We start from the raw sequence: 24,310 nt of genomic DNA, 5'->3' as shown, positions 1-24,310 counted from the left end.
TTTTAGTACGACAAATAAATTTTACTTTAATTTTTTTTACACTTAAAAAATGATATATATTAACGACTTAAAAATTCATGATAAAAAGTAGTTTTATTATTTAGATTACTAATTAATATTATATATAATATTATATTTATTTATTTTATTTATCTTACTTTTTAATATACACCCATCCTTAAAATATATTCCTGATGTAACATATATAGATGTTGATGTACACAAAATATTGTAACATGCAAACTTGGCCTACCGGCAGACTTATAAAATAGTACAAAACGTGTCACTCGTGAAACAGTAAAAAATATTTAAGTAACAAACATCTTTTTAGCTATGACACCCGATTTGATATTTTAATTTATAAATATAAAATATTTAACGTAAATTTATTATATATTTTATTTTTAAAATAAATTTATAAATTATAAAAAAATTTAATACAGTAAAGTTTAAAAGCTAAAATATTTAATAAAATTATTTTATTTCACAATTAGTTATATATATTTTTTAAAATTAAAATTAACTAAAAATAACTTATTATATATTTTCTTTTATTAGAATATTGTTATTTCTTAATTACGTTTTTGTTAATTTTATTATAAGTATTAGAAATAAAAATTGTTGCTTATATATTTTTATATTTTAAGTTTTATTAAGTTATATAAATTTTATGAATACACATGTTTATGTTTGTACAATTTTGTTTATTATACTATATAAATTTTTAAACTCATACTTAAAAAATTGTAGAAAAAGTATAAAGAAAAATATATGGAACGAAAAAAATAATTATTAAAAAATAAAATTATCTTCAAAAAATATAAATAATTGGATTGAATATTCTTCTATACGTATAAATTAAGATTAAGAATAATATTTATACATATACGATTCTATAATATTTATTTTGAATGATTATACTTTTAACTTATTTGTTATCTTTATCTCTCTTCTTTTATTCATTTCACATTTCACTCCTCATTCTAGACTTGAACAAAATATTTTGCTTTTTGCTTTTCTTCTTCTTTATTTTATTTTGTTTGATATTTTTTAACTCATTTCATTACTTAATATTTTTTTTTATTAAATATATAATTTTGTAATTTAAATTATTAAAAATTAATAATATATAAAACATAAATATTATTATTTTATTCTCTCTTTTTTTATATAAATAGCAAAACATATACTATAAATATTAAAAACCACCTTAAAATGACAACTGTTCCATTTTTATATTACAAACAACGTTTTCCTTACCACATTTACAGGTAACCAGTACTCACTACAAAAAAATATTCAGCTAATTAGTGTACTGTATATCGATCATTTCTCTTTATAAATTAGCACCAACTCAGTACCTAACATCTTTGAAGCCATTGACTTTGTTTTTCCTTTCTAGTTTGTTCATCGGCAATGGCCTTTTCTGAGGACTTGGAATCACCTCCACCATCTCTGGTCTTTTCAGTGCGGAGGAGCCAACCCGAGCTGGTGGCGCCAGCTAAGCCTACTCCCCACGAAGTTAAGCTTCTATCTGACATAGATTGTCAGGCGGGTCTACGCGCCCAAATTCCAATCATACAGTTCTACCGCCAGGAGCCATCGATGGCGGGGAAGGACCCAGTTGAAGTCATTCGACACGCTCTCGCACAAGCACTCGTCTTCTACTACCCACTCGCCGGTAGACTCAGGGAAGCTTCCGGCGGCAAACTCATGGTGGATTGTAACGAAGATGGCGTCATGTTCATAGAAGCGGACGCAGATGTCACACTCGACCAATTTGGCGACGCTCTAAAACCCCCATTCCCATGCTTCCAAGAACTCCTCTACGAAGCTCCCGGCTCTGAAGGAGTTACGGACAGCCCCATTTTACTCATCCAGGTCCAACATATATATTTACAATCTTCTACATATATATAATAGTGGCTGTCATACATAAACACTTATATCATTTAATGAATTTTCATAAAAAAATAATAAATATTTTACCAGTTTATTTTATATATTTTAATATTTTAAAATATAAATAAATATTAAAATTTAAATAATATATTTATAAATATTTAAAATTATGTAAACTTTATTAGATATAATTATAAAGATAATATAATAGTTAAATTAACTGATCTTGTATTTTATGAAAAATTATTAAATATTATAAAATTATTTTAATTTGAAATTTGATGTGAATGAATATAACTCATAAATAATTATTTTGTCCAAATTTATCTCTCACGTAAAACACTCTTCTTGCGGATACATTTCCTTTGTACAAGTAATGGATCTATGAGAAATTTTGCATATATAAAAAGGAAAAGAATAAACTTTAATTACTAGATATTATCATTAATAATCATAATTAAAATCTATAACTTATACACAATTTTAAGAAAACTTTGTAACATTTTACATTAATATGTAATTTTCTAAAAGCTTATAATTTACATCTCTAGTACTAGAGATGAAAATACAAAAAGATTTTAAGTTTAAGAAAAAATTTATTAGATTTATAATTTATTTAAAATTCATAAAATTTATAATAATATATTAAATAATTTTATATAAAATTATAATATAATATAATATTAAATATTTTTTTATTAGAGTTGAAGAATACTATTATTTGATTTGTCTTATATGTATAATTCTTATTTGCATTTGCACTGTTTTAATTATATATTTTGATGAAATAAAAATATGTAATTTTTATACATATATTTAAGGTAATAAATTATTTTTTTATAAATTTTTTAGATATAAGTTTTATAGTATTTATTATCTGTCATAGCCTATTTATAAATAAGTTTAATCACCATTAAAAGTCTCAATACGAAGTAGGTTATTAAAAATGTTAATAAAATAAAATAAATTTTTAAAAAAATTAAAATGGGTTTAATAAAAAGTATATAATAAATAATAAATAAAATTTAAATTTTAAAATTATTAAATAATTTAGACTTCTTTATACAAAGTCTAGTCTATTTTACTTTATTTTATTTTTATTAATATACAAAACGAAATATCTTTTTAAGTAAAATTTATAAAAATAAACATTAATTATTAAATCTTATCATGATTCATGAAAATTAAGACACGTAAGTTATATAAAAAGAATTATTAATTAGATAATTACATGACTTTTAAATATTATAATCATGATTATTTATATATTATATGATCTAAATCTATACTTTTTACCAACTTATGTAAAAAAAGTTTCTCTCATAAATAATACGAGTCAAGATCTCTTTGACATCACGTAAAATTTATTCATTTATATTATTTGATAATTTTTGTAAAATATAAAATTAATCAATTCATTTGTTTGAATTATTTTATATTATCTTTATAATTATATATATTAATTTTATATAATTTAAATATTTATATGTATATTATTTAAACTTTAATGTTTATTTATATTTTAAAAATATTATCTACAAAAATAAAATAAAATGATAAAATATCTATTAATTTTATTTATAAAATATATAAAATTAATTTATTTGAGAACAGCAATGCTTAGAGTAATTAATTAAAATGTGAGCAGTTGAGCATAAGAAAAATATTATTCATGATATGATCACGAGTTTATTCTTCACTTTACCTGTTATAATTTGCATTGATGTGTGATTACAAATTTTCAATTTCATTTGTTAATATACGTTGATTGATATACAAAGGTGACACGTCTGAAGTGCGGTGGTTTCATCTTTGCACTGCGTTTTAACCACGCCATGATAGACGGAGTTGGCACAATTTATTTCATGTATGCGGTGGCAGAGATAGCACGGGGAGAGCAAGAGCCTTCAATTTTACCGGTGTGGCGCAGGGAGCTACTAAGTGCCAGGGATCCCCCACGTGTCACGTGTAACCATCGCGAGTACGAACAACTAACTGACACAAGCGGCGTCGTTCCACTCGAGTTCGAACAGCGCTCTTTCTTCTTCGGACCGAGCGAGATAGCCGCCATCCGAGGCCTGCTTCCCCACGATGTGGACCAACACGCGACAACGTTCGAGGTGCTGACGTCATACGTCTGGCGGTGCCGCACGAAAGCGCTGCAGATAGAGGCTAAGGAGGACGTGCGAATGATGTGTATTGCTGATGCACGCGCCAAGTTCGAGCCTCCCTTCCCAGGGGGCTATTATGGGAACTGTTTTGCGTTCCCAGCGGCAATAACGAGCGCAGGAGAGCTTTGCGAGAAGCCGCTTGAGTATGCGTTGAAGTTAATACAGGGAGCGATTGAGGAGGTGAGTGGGGAGTATATGCATTCTTTGGCGGATTTTATGGTGACTGAGGGACGACCATTGTTTACAGTGGTTAGGTCGTGTCTTGTTTTGGATACTACGTATGCTGGGTTCAGAGGATTGGATTTTGGTTGGGGTAAGGCGTTGTATGGAGGGATGGTTAAAGCTGGTGCTGGGGCTTTTCCTGCTGTAAACTTTCACGTGCCGTCTCAAAATGCCAAAGGAGAAGAAGGTATATTGGTTTTGGTTTGCTTGCCCACCCAAGTTATGAAAGTTTTTGCCAAAGAGTTGGATGATAATATGCTCCTTCAGAACAACGTATGAACCAAGAGAGTTTTTACACAGTTATCCAGTTATATCCTGCGTGCATTTATAAATAAAGTAATTAGGAGTAATAGGTAGTTTGTAAAACGTCGTGTGTCTATTTAAACGTTGGTGTTTTACCGCTGTACCAAATAAATTTGGGGAACTGGAAACAAGATGAGTCGTTGTTAACTCAGATCATGGTTTGAATAATTATTTACTATCAAAGTTTGTTTGGTCGCGCTTACCCTCTTTATAATATTTGCATCACAATATTTGACTTATTAGATATTCTTTTTATGTATTTTTCATGGCATGGGAAGCTTTTTTGTACTATTTTATCGTACGTATCATTTATTTTTACGGTTAGCATAAAATAATCAAATATTAAGAGTAATTAATTATATTTTAATTTTATGTTAACTGAATAAATATGTGTATATGAAACAAAGTATTGGGTATATGTTACTAAATCATTGATTCAGTTAAAATCTTTAAAACCAAATGTCGCCATTTTTCGGAATAATGCTAACCAATTTTTTATATGACTATGTTGAAAATGAATTTCTAAACGTAAAAGGCAATCAAACATTCATATATATTATAAGTAAAAAATTAACTAAAATTTAAGATTAATTAACCATATTTTTGTTGGGTATTAAACTCACATCTCACTTGGAGAATGGCCAAAAAAAATAGCAAGCTCACTTTATCTTATTTTCAGAAGTAGAGATAAAAAGTCTTTAGAGTTAAAAGATAGGAAAAGTTATTGGACTGATAAAGTAACCACCGTTGTGAGAGAAGAAGAGAGAAAATCATTTGTAAACAACTTTAAAATAGTCTTAGTAAAGTCTGTGTTGGCAAAGTCATTTACCATTGGATCAGCCTAAAATTTTGATTGCAATTTCATGACATATGGCTCTTTGTTTTAAATGATTGGATTGTTGAAATGAGGTATTTGGTGCAATTAACTAAGACCACAAAGTTGCTATGTTTTTGGAGTATTTTCGTTTTCTTGTTTCTCATTTTGTAAGTTTTGTTGTAGAGTTTGATTGACTAGTTGTAAGCATACTTTGTACATTTATTTATAATTCTTTTGCACCCTTATTTAATTATAGTAAAATCATTTCTTTTGTCTACAACTTTTAGTTTTTATCTCTCACATTGAGGAAGTTTTATATGTTATACAACTTGATGTTTACTTTCTATTTTGGTGTTTTTATTTGCTATAATATTTATTGTTACTCCTCGTAGATTCTTGTAAGTTAGGAGATTTGATTTTGTTGTGTTATTTGTTTTTGGATTTGTGTTGTTGTGTTGGCGTCCCCATCAAAGTAGCATCAAAACTCTTTGGTTTAAGGGCGTTTTACTTGCTTAAATGATGAGGGTAAGTATCACTTGCGGAAGGTAAAAATGAAAGACTTCCTATTTGTAAAGAAAACACATCTTCCTACCTTTGTTACTCAAAAGTCGAATTCTATGTCTGATGAAAAATGAGACTATGAACATTAAAAAGTGTGTGGTTTCATTTGGTATTTTGTAGATAATAATGTTTATAACCACATTACAAGTGAGACATATGTAAGGACTTTGTGAGAGAAGATTGAATCTTCATATGCTTTAAAATTTGGGAACAAGTTGTATTTGTTGAGATCCATTGTGAGTTTAAGGTATAAGGAAAAGACTTCCTTTGAAAGATATAGGAGCTGCTAAGCACATTCTTGCTATAAGAATCATGTGTAATAGACAAGTAAAGAAACTTTGGATATCATAAAAACACTATATTAAAAGGGTATTGCAAAGATTCCAAATGGACAATGCTAAGGTTGTGAGTATTCCACTTACAACTCATATGAAGTTGAGTTTCAAATAAAGTCGATGAAATAAAGCTAATAATTAAATATGAAGGGATTTCCTTACGCATTTATTGTGGGTAGTTTGATGTATGCAATGATGTGTACAAGACCAAATATATGTAATGTGGTTCTTCATTTTGATGTATGCAATATGACTTAGCATATACATATTGTACTTAACCACTAACTAATTACATTAACTAAATACAATTAGATAGATGTTTCAATTCAGTTAGCAACTAATCATTGTATATAAACATTGTATTGCAACCATTATGAATAACACAATTAAGAAATAATCATTTTTCTTCATCTCTTTCTCTTTATGTTTTTTGTTATTTCTTCTACAAATTGTTAAGGTTTCTTGCCTCTCATGGCTTCCACAATTTTCATGATGGTATCAGAGCTCTTCAATGTGTAACTTAATCCATTTTTCATCTTTTTTTGTTTTTGTGTTTCACAATCCTGTTGAGTTCATTATGAGTGAAAAACAGGTTCAAGATCAAGCATCTAAGGTGCATAGCCCGTATTACCTTCATCCTGGAGAAAGTCCTGTTATGACGCTTGTTTCTCTAGTTCTTGATTCAACAAATTACAATTCATGGAACAAATCCATGCTCATGACACTGAGTGTTAAGAATAAAGCAAAATTCGTCGATGGAACGATTTAGAAACTAGCTTCAAACCATGCTCTTCATTCGGCATGAAAGAGGTGCAACAATATGGTTGTATCATGGATTGTGCATTCAGTTTCACCTTCAATTCGGAAGGGCATACTATGGATAAACGATGCTTGTGATATATGGAAAGATTTCAAGTTACAATATTCACAGAGGAAATTGTTGAGAATCTCAAATTGCAACAAGACATAGCCTTAATCAAGCAAGGTGACAATTCTATTAATGATTACTTTATGAAATTGTGCATAATTTGGGATGAGTTAGAAAGCTATAGGCTTGATCATGTATGTACATGCACACCAGTGTGATGGAAAGAAAAAAGCAAGATCATGCGATGTAATTCTTGAGAGGATTAAATAACCAATACAACAATATGAGATCAAACATTCTCATGATAAATCTTTTACCTGCCATAGCCAAAGTATTTTCTTACGTAGTTCAACAAGAAGACAATGCATAACAAACAAGCTTGTTAGGAAACATGAGCATGATTAATGCAGCCAGTTTAGTCTCAGGATCTAGTGTATCTTGTAGTTATTGTGGTAGGAGTAATCACACTGAACAAAATTGTTTTAAGAAACATGGATATCATGCAAACTTATCAAATAATAGAGGAAGCACTTGTGGCTCTTTTGGTATCGGGAATTCCACAAGAAGAGAGAATTTCAATAATGACAAAGTTTGTACCTATTACAATATCTTTGGTCATACTGTTGAAGAATGTTATAAGAAACATGGCTATCTTCTTGGACAACCACAAGGAGCCATAATCAATAATACAGTTGCAGAGGAAAACACCTCTAAGAATAATAATAAACAATTACAAGAAACTCAGACCAATGACTTAAAGCTTACTTCACAGCACTATCAAACTCTATGGAATTTGTTGCAACAACAACCTTCAAATTCAAAAAGTAGTTCTCATCACATTAATCAACTTAGTATCGTTTCTTCTAATGCTCATTGCATTATAGGTAATTTTTACCCTTAGTTTGTGTTGTTAGTAGACTTGATCAAGTGACATGAATCTTTGATTCGGTACCACTAATCATGTCACTTCATCCTTACAATATTTTGCATCCTATAGAGAAATTAGTCTCGTCGTAATTAAACTTCTAAATGGCTAATGTTAAGTGTCTATTTTGTCTAAATTCTGGTAAGTATTTAGACATTTAAGAACTTAATTTAAATAAAAAAAATTTTCTTAACCCCTTTTTCTTTAAGAAATTAAAAAGATATGTAAATATCATATTTTGTTGAGAGTTGTCAGATTTTGAAACTAATTTCTTTTATTTTGACCTTGCAGGACTTAGAAAGATTTTTGGAAGATTTGAAATCCTTCAACCGCTCAGCTATTATACAGGTGCTGAGCAAATTTGTTCTAGAGAGGATGGAGGTCTTGGCCTTTAAAGTTCCCAACACTTGTCTAGGTGCTCAGCGATTTAGGTTTCTTAACCATGAAGAATTCTCTCAACTGCTTAGTTGTTCCCCAAGTGTTGAGCTGTTCACTCTCTCTCTCTCCAGATAGTATAAATAGAAAACAAAGACAGAACGAAGGTGGCAGAGAAAAACAAAAAAGAGAAAAACAAAAACAGAGGTCACAAGACTAGGTTTTCATCCAGGGAAAAAGGGAGATTCATCATTTTAGCTCTTTTACTCCATTCTCTTTTGTATTTTGGGATTGACATTTATCACCATGAGTAGTTAAACCATTTTTCTGTTGAGATTGAATGTAATCCATCAAACTCTCTTGTATTCCTTTTTACTATTGTCTTACAAGTTCCTGTGGTTCGACAACCCTTATTTTATCTTTACTCCAATAGACTTGGTCCGCTTGCGACACTTTAAAATTTGCTTAACAAGTCTCGGTGCCGTTGCCGGGGACTTGTGTCAAGCTAGTTAGTAGTTCTGAGTTATCCTTAATAAAGCTTGTTTATAATTAGAATGATAGTATATATTTTGTTTATATTTAGAAATTATTGTTCTTGTGCTAATCCTTTTGTTTAGTTTCTTTTGCATATGCGAGGAAAAGTTTCAGCTAAACAGATACTTTTTGATCCAGAAATCGAGAAAACAGCTAGACGGAATAATAGTAAAAAAAGGAAACAAAAGAAACTTGAAAAAGAGCAGCAACAAAAGGATGGTTCATTCACCTCAGTTTTTGTTCAACAATCTCAATCTGAAACAATGGTTGAAGATAGTGGTCTTGGGAATAATAATAAAAATAATCCCAGAAGACTTTTAGGAGAATACTCTCACCAATTGGGGCCTAGACATTTTTCCAGTATTGTGAGGCTATCCAAAGGAGTGAAATGAAGCCAGCTCTATTATCTTTGACCACATCAAACTAGTTTGCAGGAATGGACCATGAGGATCCCTATAATCACTTGTCTACCTTTTATGAGCTGTGTGGCACTATAGGAGTTCCGGGTGATGATGAAGAATCTGTGTACTTTAGGTTTTTCCCTTTCTCTTTGACAGGAAAAGGAAGAACTTGCTGCAATCTCATCCAAATCAAAGTTTAACTCAGTGGGAGGATGTGGAAAGAAAGTTCTTGACTAGACTTTTCCCTCCTTCTCGATACATCAGTGCCAAGTCAGCCATAGCCACTTTTGTAACGTCTTATATTTCTTTCCTCAATATATGATAAATTTTCATAAAAATTTAAATGGTAAAGTAAATTTTCTTTCAAAAACTCTCTAATGAGAAAGAAACAATGAAATAATATAAGGTTCATTGAGTAAATTTTCATTAATTTATAAGTACTTTAGAAAAATAAAGATTCTAAATTTTCATCAGCAACAAAAAGAAATAATAGTTTTATAACTGTTTCAAAAGAATGTTATAGAATTGAAAACATCCATTACATAACTCAAAATAACTAAGTCCTATAGCAGTTCTCATCCATCCATGCACAGTGAGCTTGATACTATTTGTCTTAATTTCCTGAAAATGTTGTGTAAGGGTGAGTCTCTACCCTACCACTCATACAGAACACATATTCATCATAAAACACATCTGATCACGATAATGAAAACATCATGATATTACATATCACAGTGTCATATAAAGCAAGTTCTCATCTTAACACATAAACACATATTATATTCCACAAATTCACAATTTCATTTTCTTTTACCCGTGCTTACCTTGCCATGTGGCCATAGTTATCCGATACCTCTATCCTGAGGTCATACACATTCATGTAAATAGTCGTCAGATGGCCCAATGCAATACGGAAACACATGCAATAGACAGCCCTTTAGCAAAGGTAATGGTCAAGAGTTAAGTCAGAAAACAAGTGTGCGGCCATGTGGTGTATTTATACACAATATTTCGTGCACAATCTTGAATGTCACTCACCATCCTGCATTTTACCAAGATATCCCATATTGTCTCCATCTTCCACTCCCCACTACAAGAACTTACATATTTTGTGACCATAATATTTGTCATTAAACACTCTAAAAGTAGTTGTTAAAGTAATTCTGTGACGATATTTAAATTCGTCATCTATCGTCACTAATAGTTAAATCACTATTATATTTATGACGATATTATATAGTTACTAAAATAAAATATTTATTATAACAAAAATTAACGTCACTAATATATATGAGTATTAATGACAAGATAATTCACCACTAATATTAGTCACTATTATTCTAAAATTAATGACTAATGTATTCATCACTATTAGAAATTATTTTAAACAATATTTTTATAACTAATTTTTTTAAAAATTAATATTTAATTAATAATTACTTTAAATTAACAATTTATATATTATTACTCAAATTTATATTACTAATGGTTTTAATTATTATTCTTTAAAATTAACGTTTTTATGATATCAAAGTGATTATATTATAACAATTGTATTTTTAAATAAAATAAATATAAATTAAAATCATAAATAAATTATTAAGACATAAATTGAATCATAAATTTAAATATAATAAATATCCAATAAAAGTTTACACATGAAAATTATAAAAGAAATTAAAATACATCATTAATATATTAAAATTCTAAAATAAAAAAAAAGATTAATATTAAATTAAACAAATAAAATAGAATGAAAGATGCTCTAATGGATTCTGATCCTACACATAAGAAAAAAGAAAATAAAATGATATTAATAAATGTAAATTAATCAATTAATAAATTTTTAAGAATGTAATTATATAATAGTTAAGTAATAAAAACTAAAATAATTAATAAACTTACTGTTGGAGCATATGAATTTTTAAATAGCTTGTTAAATGATAATTCTCCTAATAAGATAGTCCATTGATGTTTCATCTCCATCTCAAGGTCTTACTTCATTTGTTTTTGTTGAGATTTAAAAGTTAATCTTTAAGCATCAATCAATTCACGTTGAGATTACAATTCAACTTGGAGTTGAAAATTAGCGTCCTCTTGTTTTTTTGAAATATCAGTCAATTTTTTCACCTCTAATTTTAAATCATTTGCTCTTTTTTTTGCATTCTCAACTTGATTTTCAATAATTTGTTTGTTTATAATTTTTTTTTTATTGCTACACTCCCTAAACCAAGTGAGTGATTTGGTTTTCTTCCTAATACAAGTGCAAAATGCTCAACCAATGACACTTGAGCTTGAGAAATGTCTTCTTGGTATACATCTCTTATATTCTTCAAATCTTCCTGTAGAAAGTTTAAAATAAATAAATTGAAAATATAAGAATTAGATAATTTGGAAAAGAAAAATATTAATGAAATTTTTGTTTCAACTACCACAACTTTTAAAAATATTTTCTCTTACCATAGTTTGGGCACCATTTGGAGTACACCATGTTCCATTAGATCTCATTCACGTGGCCTTCCATATTTTCACAGCATCTAGCCATTCATTAGTTTTTTTAATCTTCTTTCTATTAAAAAAATAAATAAATAAGAATTTAAAAATAATAAAAGTTAATTGATAAATTACTAAAAAATAAAAAACAATAAAAAATAAAAAGTAATACAACATCATCAATTATGATTCAACATCATCAACTTGAAAGATATCAATTATAATTCAATAATATCAAAACACAAACAATAATTTAACGTCATTATAGATTAAGCTACCAATTATAAATTCCAATAAAAGATATAAAAAATATCTATTATAGTTAAAATTACTCATATTTTTGTCATAAACATAGATAAATACCATTTCAAATTACTCATGTTATATATAATGCATAAAAAATTAACATAAAACACAAAAAAATACCATTTCAAATGTTTGTTGCACAATTGATTTTGTACCAGTGATAGATTTAATCTCTTGCTTACTTCGATTAGCTTTATTTTTCAAGATTTTCTCCTACATGAAATGAAAATGATTTTTTATTATAAGTATAAAAAAATAAATAAACTAAAGTTAAAGATAAAGAAGGAAATGTACCTGAAATTTAGAATCACTCCATTTGTTTTCTATTAGCCAATTCCAATCCTCAGGAGACACATCATTTGGCCTTTTTTTTAAGATATGCTTGATACAAATTATGATGCCTAGTCTTATACTGAGATTGCATTTGTTTCTTAGCATATTCTTTAACTTCATCGGACAACCATAAGATTTCCTGAATTCATGTAAATTCATTAGAAGAGACAAATCAAAATATTATAAAATATTTTGTTAGGTTAGAAAATATTGTATAAAACAAGTAAATAAGTGAAGTAATGTTAACCTTCATATGTTTCCACATTGCATTTACATCATCTTCGGATATTTCTTTCCAACTATTAACTTGAAGCAGTGCTCGTTAGCGTATACAAATAAGTGCTTCATATTTAAAAAAATTTGCATGCTTTCCACAAAGTTTGTAGTATGGTGGAGGAAATTGGATATTAAGCGTTTTCCCTTCACCATTCTCTTTGCGCTTTTTTGTTGGAGTTTTGCATTAATGGTATGTCCACGACCCTTTCTAATATTGTCTAAAATAAAATAAAAGCATAACATTGTAAATTTATACAATTTTCAGGATGTCACATATTGTTTTACTAACTATGGTGAAAAAAATTTTCATACCTATATTCATTTCAGCTTGTTCAACATCGATCACTTGCGAGTCATTAGATACAACATTAAATTGAGTCTTGTTCACGTTTATTGGACTTAGCATAGTCATTGTATTGAAGCTAGAAAAATGAAGTTTAAAATTAGTTATTCTTGTGACAGATGAATGAAAAAAATAACAGAGCAATAGATGAGTGGTGAATAATTTAAGGGGAAAAAATACAAAAAATTACATGCATTAAATTTCTATTTTATTCATCCCAAGATACCAATACTTATATGGCAATATGCTACCTTTTCTTCAGGAGGTAGAAGGGCATCTTCTGCTTTTGCCATTTGAGCAACACCAATAAAATCTATCAATTCCATAAGTGAGGAATTTGCACCTTAGTGTTTTATTAGAACAATGAAGCCAAGAAAAACAAGAGTAGAAGGAAATATAAACCATCCTAATCTGAGTCTTATCACAAACTGTAATCAACTTGTACATTACAAAAACATAAACGAACATAATTATATTATGAAACACATGGACTACAATAAACATAAAAATGAATCAGATAAAACACACCTAATCTTTCTATAGCAATCAAAGCCTCCTCTCGCTTGTAACCCATTTTTACCAAAGACTGTAAGATATCACCATTCTCAGAAATAGTTTTTATCTGTGTCATATTTGAAAACAATTACATGTCAAATTACATATCCTATAGCACTAGTAAAAACCATCCCAGTAGACGACATTAATGACACAAAATAACATGATAGTAACCAATTAATCTCAGTACCTTTCTTTTTCGTGACCCATGAGTATTTTCAATGGCAAAGTTGTCATCTTTATGGTACTCATTTTCTTCATCCTCAGGTTTATACTCTTTATCTTCTTCATCTTCAATCTTTTGATCTTCATCTTTCTTGTTCTTGACATTCTCAAGTAGACTCTTGAAGAATAAAGTCATTTAAGACAATCCCAACTCTTCTAATTTTGCTTTATTTTCTGCAATTCTTTGTAGTCTCTCTTTCTCGTATTCTAACATAATTTTGTGCAAAATAATACTACTTAAAAAATAAAAAACTATTAGCCATTTTATACAAGAAATAGAACTAAGACCTTGTTAGATAAAAGTAAAACAAGATCTAACGGTCAAGATCCATACCTTTCCAATTCTTTCTGAGATTAGCAAGTTTGTGAGTCGAACGAATGAGAGGAGGGGCTGACAGAAATAGTTTGCTATTTGATTACAATGCAATTACAGTAACCGCTATTATAGATGGTACTGGATCAGTTGGTGCAGCTCTTGGCCCGTACATTTCATATCAACAACGGAATGGGATCAGATTTTTGCTATGCTAATTATTGGGGCTTTTATTATCGGGCTTCTTTTGTCAGGTTTGATCATGGCTAAAATCGTAGAAAAAACTGGCAAAACTTTATCCAGCGAAGAGCAAAATCCTCAAGGATATATTTCTCAAGTTTGTAAATCTGTCAAAAGATTAACCGATAATCTGTTTCTTGCATTTATGATGGACAAAAGTTCACAAGTGCTTTGATATTCTCTAATCAAAATTGGAGTTTCTTCTCCAAAATGTTTGTCAATTTTTACTATGCAGAATGTGAAGGTGAAATTCATACCAGCTTTGCAATAGATGAGATTGGCATTGGCCTCTACCTCGCATGCTCCAACGCAATATATATTTCTGATCCTGCCACCAATTAATCCCAGTACAATAGTCGTAGTAGCTCCAATAAATACCAATGTCAAGAGCAAGCAAAAAACAAGCGGGAGCTCCAATAAACACCAATGTTAAGAGCAAGCAAAATAAAAACTCAAGCAGGAAGAGTTATGTGCGCAAAATCTTTATTGTTTTCCGGTATAATTTTTTAAGATAGTGGAGCACTTCCTTCCCACATAATAGGATAAGTGGAATTATGATTTATGGTAGTTACTGTTGCATTTTTTTATATCACGCTATACGTTAATTAATTTCATATATGTTGCATATCAGATAAGAATAATTTCATCACCATAATACTTTTGAATTAATTCTGAATCAAAGAAATTTTAAAATAAAAATATTATTTTACCAATTTATAACACATAGAATAAAAGAATTTTATATTAAAACATTTGTTATAATAAAAAATAAACATACCTAAACGATAGTAAGTGAATTCAGTACATTACAAATTTAGAATTTGTGCTATAGTATCATTTCCTCTAATTTTATGTTTAAATTTTAAATTCTTATATGGTAAAATAAAAATAAACTTGATACTGTTTATTTTTGAATTATTTTTAAAATAGAATTATTAATAATAAAAGTTTGTTATTTTAGATAATATTATTTTTAAATTGTAAACTTTAATTCATATTTAAATGGTCAATCAATGTTGTAATTTATATCTCCATGTTGAATGGTTCTTGAAGTTCTTCCAAATCGGTAAGAGCAGTTGTTACCTATAATTATCTATTCTTTAATTTAATAAGTTTAATTCTAACGAGTGATTACTTATTATTTTGTTTGATATATATTTTTTGTGGTAGCTAGATATGAGATTAGATAAAAGTTGGATGCAACTTACTAATAGAACAAATCTTTTATACAACAAATGAGTATGTGAATTTCTTGAATTCGCATTCAATGGTCTTGAGGAAGGAAAGTTACTTCGTTGTTTATGTAAAAAATGCAATAATAATCTGCATTGGTCTTGACAAATTATATATGAGCACTTAACCACAGTTGGGATAAAAAGAGATTATATTCTTTGGGAGTATCATGGAGAAGTGGCTAGTGAATCTGATGAAGACAATGATAATGATGATGAGCAAGATTGTAACGAGGGAATTCATGATATGTTGCATGATCTCAAAAATTTCATCAGCACTGAAATCATCACATAAAGTAAGGAAACAAGTTATATGGTCAATCCAAACATCAGTCAAATGAATGAAGAAGCTGGTAACTTTATAATCTATTAGCGGATGCCGAAGAAGATTTATATCCTAGCTGCGATAATTTTTCTAAGTTATCATTTATAGTACAACTATTAAACATCAAGTGTATGTTTGGTATGAGTACAAAATCAATTAATGCTTTACTTTCTTTATAATAAACTTCATGAATCTTATTTTGATGCTTGAAAAATTATTCGTGAACTAGGGCTTGATTACACAAAAATAAATGTTTGTCCTTGTGATTACATACTTTATCGGGCTGATTATTCAAAATCTACGTCTTGTCCAACCTGTGGCGATCCTCGATGTAAAGATCCAAAAAAAAAAAAAAATACCCCAAAAGGTCTTGCGTTATTTTCCTTTAGCACCAAGGTTACAACGATTATATATGTCCTCAAATATTGCTACAAAAATGAGGTGGCATAAAGAAATACCATTTGAAAATGAAAAAATGAGACATCCGACTGATTCCTTGGCTTGGAAGAGTTTTGACTCTCAATATCCTTCCTGGGCTGCAGATCCACGCAATGTTCGACTTGGACTAGCAAGTGATGGTTTTAATCCTTATGGAAATATGAGCACTACATATAATGTGTGACCAGTTGTGTTAATTCCTTATAATCTACCACTTTGGATGTGCATGAATGATCCTTATTTCATAATGTCGTTGCTTATTTCAGGCCCTAAAGCCCCAGGAAATGATATAGATGTGTATTTGCAGCCATTACTTGATGAATTGAAAAAATTATGGGAGAAAGGTGTAGAGACATATGATGCATAAAAAAAAGAAACATTTACATTATATGCATCTATTTTGTGGATTATTAATGATTTTCCTGCATATGGAAACCTCTTAAGATGGAGTACTAAAGGAAAATTTGCATGTTCATGTTGTCACTCACATATATGTTGCTTAAGACTACCCAATGGACAAAAACTCGCATACATGGGAAGTCGTCGATTTTTGCCACCTAATCATCCTTGGCGAAAAAATGCAAAAGATTTTGATGGCAACAAAGAAAAACGATAATCTCCTAAACTATTATCTGGAGACGACATAGTTGAACAATATCAAAATTTTGATCAAGTAAGTATTTTTAACATCATTTATAACTAGCATGGACATATCATTTCCAAATTTTTATTGCCAAAAAGTTAGATTATATATATTTTTGTATTTAAATTTTTATTGCTAAACTTTTGTATTTAAATTTGTAAACTTGTTTTTTAATATATATTTTATATTTTAAATTGCTGTAAAAATGAAAAATAGATAATATAATTATTTTTTATATATTTTGAATTAAAAATTATAAAAATAAAATTTTGTTATATTAGATAATATCAACTGTAACAAGAAACAAATTTTTTTTGCATCTATATTTTTTCTAAACTTTTGTATTACAATTCTACTTCTTGTTTTTTTTATATATTTTTCAAATTTTAAAAAGAAAAGAAAATTTTAATATAATATCAACCGTAACAATTTAAATTTTTTTTAATTTTATATTATATTAGATATTAATAATGATAAGATGCACTTTTTATATACATTTTAAATTTTTAAAAACTATAAAAATAGTATTTATACATTAACTGTTATATATTTCTTATGTATATATATATATGTGTGCATGTGTGCCTAATATTATATTTATATGTGAATAATTATGTTTCAGGTAGAGTTTGGTAAATTTATTTTTTTTTTAAAAAGCAAGGAGAAATTCAATTGTGTGGGAATTGGAAGAAAAAAAGTATTTTCTTTGAATTGTCTTATTGGAGATATTTAAAGTTACGGCACAATCTAGATGTCATGCATATTGAAAAGAATGTTTGTGATAACATACTATGAACATTGATAAATTTTGAAGGAAAGACTAAAGATAATATTAAATCTCGTTTTGATCTAGAATATTTGGGTATACAACATGAGCTTCACGCAACTATGATTGAAGAGGGTAAATATACATTTCAACCTGCATATTATACTATGTCATATGAGGAAAAACGTGTCTTTTATCAATTTTTAGTTAACTTAAAAGTCCCTGATGGTTACTCGTCCTATATATCTCGATGTATAGATGTTAAAGAAGGGAAAATATGTGGAATGAAGTGTCATGATTGTCATGTATTTTTACATCGCTATCTTCCACTTTCAATTCGTGGTTTTCTGCAAAATGAGGTTTGTGAGGCACTAAATGAACTAAGTTACTTCTTTAGAGAGATATGCTCTAAAACATTGAGTATGGCAAACCTGGATTTACTTGAAAAATCAATAGTTACAACCTTATGCAAGTTGGAAAAAATATTTCCTCCTTCATTTTTTTGACATAATGATTCATTTACCTATTCACTTGGTAAATGAGGCAAAGTTGGTTGAACCAATGCAGTATCGTTGGATGTATCGTGTTGAAAGATATTTGTGTAGGCTTAAATCATATGTCAGAAATAAAGCTCGTCTGGAGGGATCTATTGCTGAAGCATATATTGCACAAGAATATTTGCATTTTTGTTCGAGGTATTTGTATGGAGTTAAGACAAGATTAAATAGATGTGGACAAAATTATGAAGGTAATTTTGACGAATGTAACAAATCAAAGTTTGACATTTTTTCACAATTTGGCAAACCATTACATGAAAGAAAGTATGTTGAGCTAAGTTTAGTAAAGTGGGACAAGTAAGAATCTATGTTATCAAAAAGTAATTGATATCAATAATATAATGTACATAGATTGATTTGTAATCAAAACTAATTTTAAAAAATTATATTTTATTGTTATAATGTATTAAATATTTTATTATAAATAAAGATATATTAAATTTTAGTGAAAAATAAAATGTCACTACTAATGTCATTGTTGATTATTTGACCTATTAAATGAAAAAATCAAGCTTAAATTTTTAAACAAATTTAAACTTATTAATTATTTTTTTAGTTTCTTTTACTTTATTGTGGTGTGATTCTGGACCTCTTTATTTAACTATTTATTTTTAATTTTTTAGAAGTTTAAATTAAGTTTACTTTAAAAATAAAATTTTTATACTATATATTTTACAATTTTTCTTTACTTGTTTATATAAATCAATTAATAAAATGCTATATTTTTATATAATTTTTTAATTATCAAATAAAATTTTAAGATACAAAACTTAATTTAAAAGTTTTTAAACACTGATATTAATTTAAAAATTAAATTTAAACACTGATAAAAATATAAAGATTCAAAATACTATTAAATTAAAAATTTATTAATAAAATTATAAGTATTAATTTTATGTACATATTAATAATGAACTTAAAATAAAAAATAAATTTTTTTTTTATATTATATATTATTAATAAATTGTTTATAATTAATATATTTTTATTATTAGTGACGATTTTTAATTAAGTCATTATTAATAATAATATTAGTGACGATATAAAAAAATTTGTCACAAATAATTAATTATTAATGACAAATTTTATATTTGTTACTAAAAGCTAGTCACTGAAAATTAGTCCCCAGTATATCTCTATAACTATTTACATTATATCATTTTCCATCTCATACTTTTTCAAGTATGTTTACATATGTCATTTCTCATATTCACATATTTTTCATTATATTTCCACATACTTTTCATCATATACATCAAACCATAGTATATTCACAATACACATCATTTTTACATGAACCACAATATATTCAAACAAGAAACATCCATCTCTTTGTATATTTCATATCACAAAATCATAAAATCACATCAACCGTCCTCAATATACCTTATCATGCACTATTTGAACATAATATCACTTTTTCACCATGTATTCATCATAAAATCACATAAACAACCAATTATTCTCACTTTTCAGTGATTATCTTTCATAAAATAAGGATTATTCCATATATAATCAGATATATGACAATATCTATGAGAATACAAGTAATAAACATAACAAAATGATAAAGTAGAGCCTCATTTACCTCAAAACAGAGCTTTTACAAGGATTTAACAGAAGATTTAACTCATGATCAGAGTTTTTCCTAAGAACACCATGAATATCTATAAGAAAAAGAAGAAGAGAAACAAATAGTAAATCTAGCTTCAAACTTAAAGAAACTTACTTGAAATCCTTCATAACAGACGTAGAATCATAGATTTGAAGAGAAATCTAAGTTTAGGAGGGTTTAGTATGAGAGAAAATGGTGAGATATAACCTTAGAACCTTTGAGAACCTTGGATAGGAGTGAAGAAATGAAAATTTTGTGTGAAACCCTTTTCTTATAGAAATTTTTTGAAATTTACTATTCATCGGCGAAATTATTGTTCACGGCGGAAACATTGTTCACGGGCATTGTAACACCTTATGTTTAATTTCAATAAATCATAATTTCACAAATTTGAAATGAAATAAATTTCATTTCAAATAAGGTTCTCAACCCTTGGTTTCATCAAATATTTTTAAAATAAGAAGAGGGGTTACAATTTCTATCAAGTCACTACTACAGGACCCATTCAAATACATTAGTTTCAAATTAAACTCTCAGTCCTATAGCAGTTCCATCCACCCTTTTCACTGAGTCCAGTGCTGATCGTCTTGATTACCTGAAAAATGAATGTAAGGGTGAGTACTCTACGCTACCAAAACACAACCAAACATAGAATCTCACCTCGAGCACATTTCCAACACATTACACAATCACAATCACAGGCAACATTTCACATTCATAATTACAAAACACAAATCCATGCATACGCACACGAGTCACACTCACTATAGCACTGTGATCACATATTTACACTATAAATGGTCGTCAGTTACCCTCGCCTCACGGATACCACGTGGGCAGTCACGGGTCGCTCAACAAAGGTAATGGTCAGAGGTCTAGTCAGGAAGAGAGTGCGTGACCCGTGGTGCACCCGTTCCATAGTCAGTGTCACCACCACTCCCTCTTCCCTAAGGTATTTCTACCGTCCTCATCTCCCACACCCCCTAATGTATCGTTGAACCATTCACAACACATTACAATGGCGTTAACACGCCCATTCACACATATTTCATTCACGCATGCAATAATCATGCTTACACACGGCACACAGCCCACATTACATTCAAATACATGGCACTAGGCCCACATTCATTTCACATTACACGGCACATAGCCAACATTTGTTCACACACCGCAATACATAGCAAAATTCTATCAACCACATATTCTCTTATCCATACACATAATATTCATATATCAGCACATGGCCCACATCATATTTCACAGTAATTTCCTATTCTCTAGTCAGCCACATCACAATATTCAACTAAATAACGGTAAATTGCATACAAAGAGTAGGGTTGAGTCTCCCTTACCTCGGATCGACATCCCACACGTTAAATCCACCAAGAAGCGCTCTCCCTCACAAATTTCGTCCTAAACACATGGAGAAACTCCATGAGAACCTAGGGAAACCACAAAAACAGAGAAAAAAGGTGAAAAATCGAAACCCTAACCATTTAAAACTCACCTCCAAGTGTTCCCCACACAAATTCGAGCTCCAATTTTTCTCCTGAACGGCTTTGGAGGCAATTAATCGGTGGAATAGGGCTTTGGGAATGAGAGAATCCAAGGAATTTCAAAGGGAGAGGGAGAAATCACTCTCCCCGAACCCTAACTCCCTTTAAATCCTTTTCTGGTCGCGACACTCTCGCTACAGCAAGATATTCTCGCTGCAGCTAGGTCCACGCCCTCTCGCTATAGCGAAAAAATCAGAGAAAATTGCACTCTGGTTTCTACAGAATCTTGCTATAGCGCGATCCTGTCGCTACAGTGAGATTGCACCCAGAAATAAACCCCAAACTGTGCCCATTTTCAGCCTATCCAGTCATACATAGACGTATATACACACATCTATGTACTTAATACATATAAACATCATTTTCAAATAAATCAACACACATATGAATATATATATATATATATATATATAAGAACAATAATAATTAATATTATTAAAATTCAGGACGTTACCAGCATTGTTCATGCCGAAAACACTGTGCACGTATACTATACACAAGTTTTACGCATATGTGACGTCAGGATGATGTCACTGATGATGTCAGCGGTCATTGTACATAGGCGATTTTAATGTTCATACGCAGTTTGTACGCGATTTTACTGTTCATTGATACTATTCACATTTTATTTTTTAATATTTTTCTTTTATTTTTTTTATTTTTTAAATATATATTTTTACCAAATCTATTCTAATTACACTTTAATATATCTCCTTTTATTTAAATCAAAATGTAGGATATTACAACTTTCTCACAAGGAGCTGATGAACCTATGTGAAGCATAGGAAAGATATAAATCCTTATTGAGGAAGTGTCCAAATCACGGATTTGATGATGTTACCCAGTTAAACATGTTTTTTAATAGGCTTAGACCGCAAACAAAGATGTTATTAGATGCGTCTATAGGCGGTTCTATGATGATGAAGGATTCTGAACAGGCCATTACAATCATTGATGCATTAGCAACTAGTGATTTTCAAGCCCATCATGATAGAAGCAACCCTCCACTCCAAGAATAGGGGTTCTGGAGTTAGATACTCAAAATGCAATTTTAGCCCAAAATAAGCTTCTTTCTCAATAAATGGAGGATTTGAAGAAGTAAATATCTAAGATGCAAATTGAATCTTCTCCTCATTCTCAACAACAACAGGTAATGAGATGTGATTTTTGTGCAAGTGATCACCCAAACGGTCATTGTGCTATGTCTGAACAAGAGTTAGAGGAAGAAGTGAGTTATTTGAATAATGCTCAGAGACAAGGTAACAACTCTGGTAATTACAATTAGAACCAAGGTTGGAGAGGTAATTAGAATCAGTACCTTGGATGGAAACAAGATGCAAGTCTTTCTGATGAATCCATATTTTATTAAATTTTTACTTGCCTCTTTAGTGTTCTTTAATAGAAAAAGTAGACTTAGAAATCGTAAATAAGATAAAAATCCTATTTAGGTCAAATATCATAGCTTTCTTAATTTTTGGTTAATTTACATTGATTTACATAGATATAATTTGTAATTTTGATCATTTGAATAACTGTGCAGGAATTTCTAGACTTATTCCATGGATTTTTAGCCTTTAAGAAAATTTGAGGTGAAAGTGGTCACTTTCAGAAGTGATAGTGGATAATACAGCAAGCTAGATCCAGAGGGCAGTAGACCTGCACGTAGCCACTATTAGAAGCGAAAGTGACAACTATAGCAAGAGCCACACTGACGCAGAGTGCGCGTAGCCACTATCACTTGTCATAGTGACAAATTCAAAGAAGAATGACAGGACTGAGAGGCTACTATGGATGTCGCCCACTTGACTATAAATAGATTTTTAGAAATTAGGGTTAGAGAGCTTTTTACACTTTTAGATTTTTTTCCATTTTGAAAACACTTGGAGAGCTTAGGTCAGCCTTAGGTGACAGTCAAGGATCCAACCTAAGGGTTGATTTTCATTTTCTCCTTACTTCTTTTTGATTTTTACATTAATGTTATTGATTTCTATTCACTTTTACTTTGTAATTGTAAGACCCATCCTCATGGAGGACTAAACCTTTTGTAATCTCTAGTGAGTTCATTTAGATTCTTAAATTTCTGGGTTTTGAATATAAATATAATTATTTTTCTTCCATGAATTTCTTCTTCCTAATGTTTTGAATTAAATTAATGGTTGAATGAGGGGGACATTGCTTAATTAACCCTAATTCGTTTTAATGAGATTTTAAACTTGAATTACTTAATTCTGGGTTTATTTCTAAGGTTGCATAATCTTGAAAAAACATATTGGAGTCCATTGAATTGCTTAATTCGTGTGGAAGTATAAGGTTAGATTTTGCTTGTTAAATTAACCTAATTCTGGGAGGAAAAAGAAGAGTAATAAATCTTGAGAGGAATAGGGATAGGATCGCGTGAATGAACTAGGGATTGTTGCATCTTATTGATTGAATTTTATAATTTTGTTTCTTGCTCTTATTATTAAAGTTGGAATCATACAAAAACCCCATTTAATTGCTTTCATAACGAATGTTTGTAACATATTTGATGTATATTTTCAATTAAAGTCATTGGAGACAACCTAGACTTACATCCTAAACTATACAAAAACAATTTCTGCATATTTTGATGAGGATTGGCAATAAATCTTTATGCAATCTGAGTGATATCAAATTAGTGCCGTTGCCGAGACTTTGG

At 29.3% G+C, this 24,310-nt stretch overlaps 1 protein-coding gene and 1 long non-coding RNA gene across 2 annotated transcripts; one reads left to right on the top strand and one right to left on the bottom strand.

The window, feature by feature from the left end:
- Positions 1-1,383: 1,383 nt before the first annotated feature.
- Positions 1,384-4,748, top strand: LOC113872682 (benzyl alcohol O-benzoyltransferase-like). Its single transcript, XM_027510414.1, has 2 exons — positions 1,384-1,881; positions 3,684-4,748. The coding sequence occupies exons 1-2, from the start codon at positions 1,417-1,419 to the stop codon at positions 4,572-4,574; spliced, it is 1,356 nt and encodes a 451-aa protein (XP_027366215.1). The 5' UTR covers positions 1,384-1,416; the 3' UTR covers positions 4,575-4,748.
- An 8,714-nt stretch (positions 4,749-13,462) lies between these two features.
- On the bottom strand, positions 13,463-24,235 carry LOC113873836. The gene is made up of 3 exons (XR_003505963.1): positions 24,225-24,235; positions 13,694-13,787; positions 13,463-13,508 (listed from the first exon to the last, which is right to left on the bottom strand). It is a non-coding gene; the product is annotated as an uncharacterized LOC113873836 (long non-coding RNA).
- Positions 24,236-24,310: the final 75 nt, after the last annotated feature.

This window comes from Abrus precatorius, unplaced genomic scaffold, assembly GCF_003935025.1.
Source record: "Abrus precatorius isolate BTA unplaced genomic scaffold, Abrus_2018 Scaffold7, whole genome shotgun sequence".
NCBI classification, from domain to species: domain Eukaryota; kingdom Viridiplantae; phylum Streptophyta; class Magnoliopsida; order Fabales; family Fabaceae; genus Abrus; species Abrus precatorius.
This window is presented reverse-complemented; position numbering and strand designations above follow the sequence as displayed.

Bases quoted from the DNA above. Each gene is read 5' to 3' on its own strand.
- LOC113872682 (XM_027510414.1), top strand. From the start codon at position 1,417: ATGGCCTTTTCTGAGGACTTGGAATCACCTCCACCATCTCTGGTCTTT. The intron at 1,882-3,683 runs GTCCAACATATA...TGATATACAAAG, and splicing joins GCCCCATTTTACTCATCCAG to GTGACACGTCTGAAGTGCGG.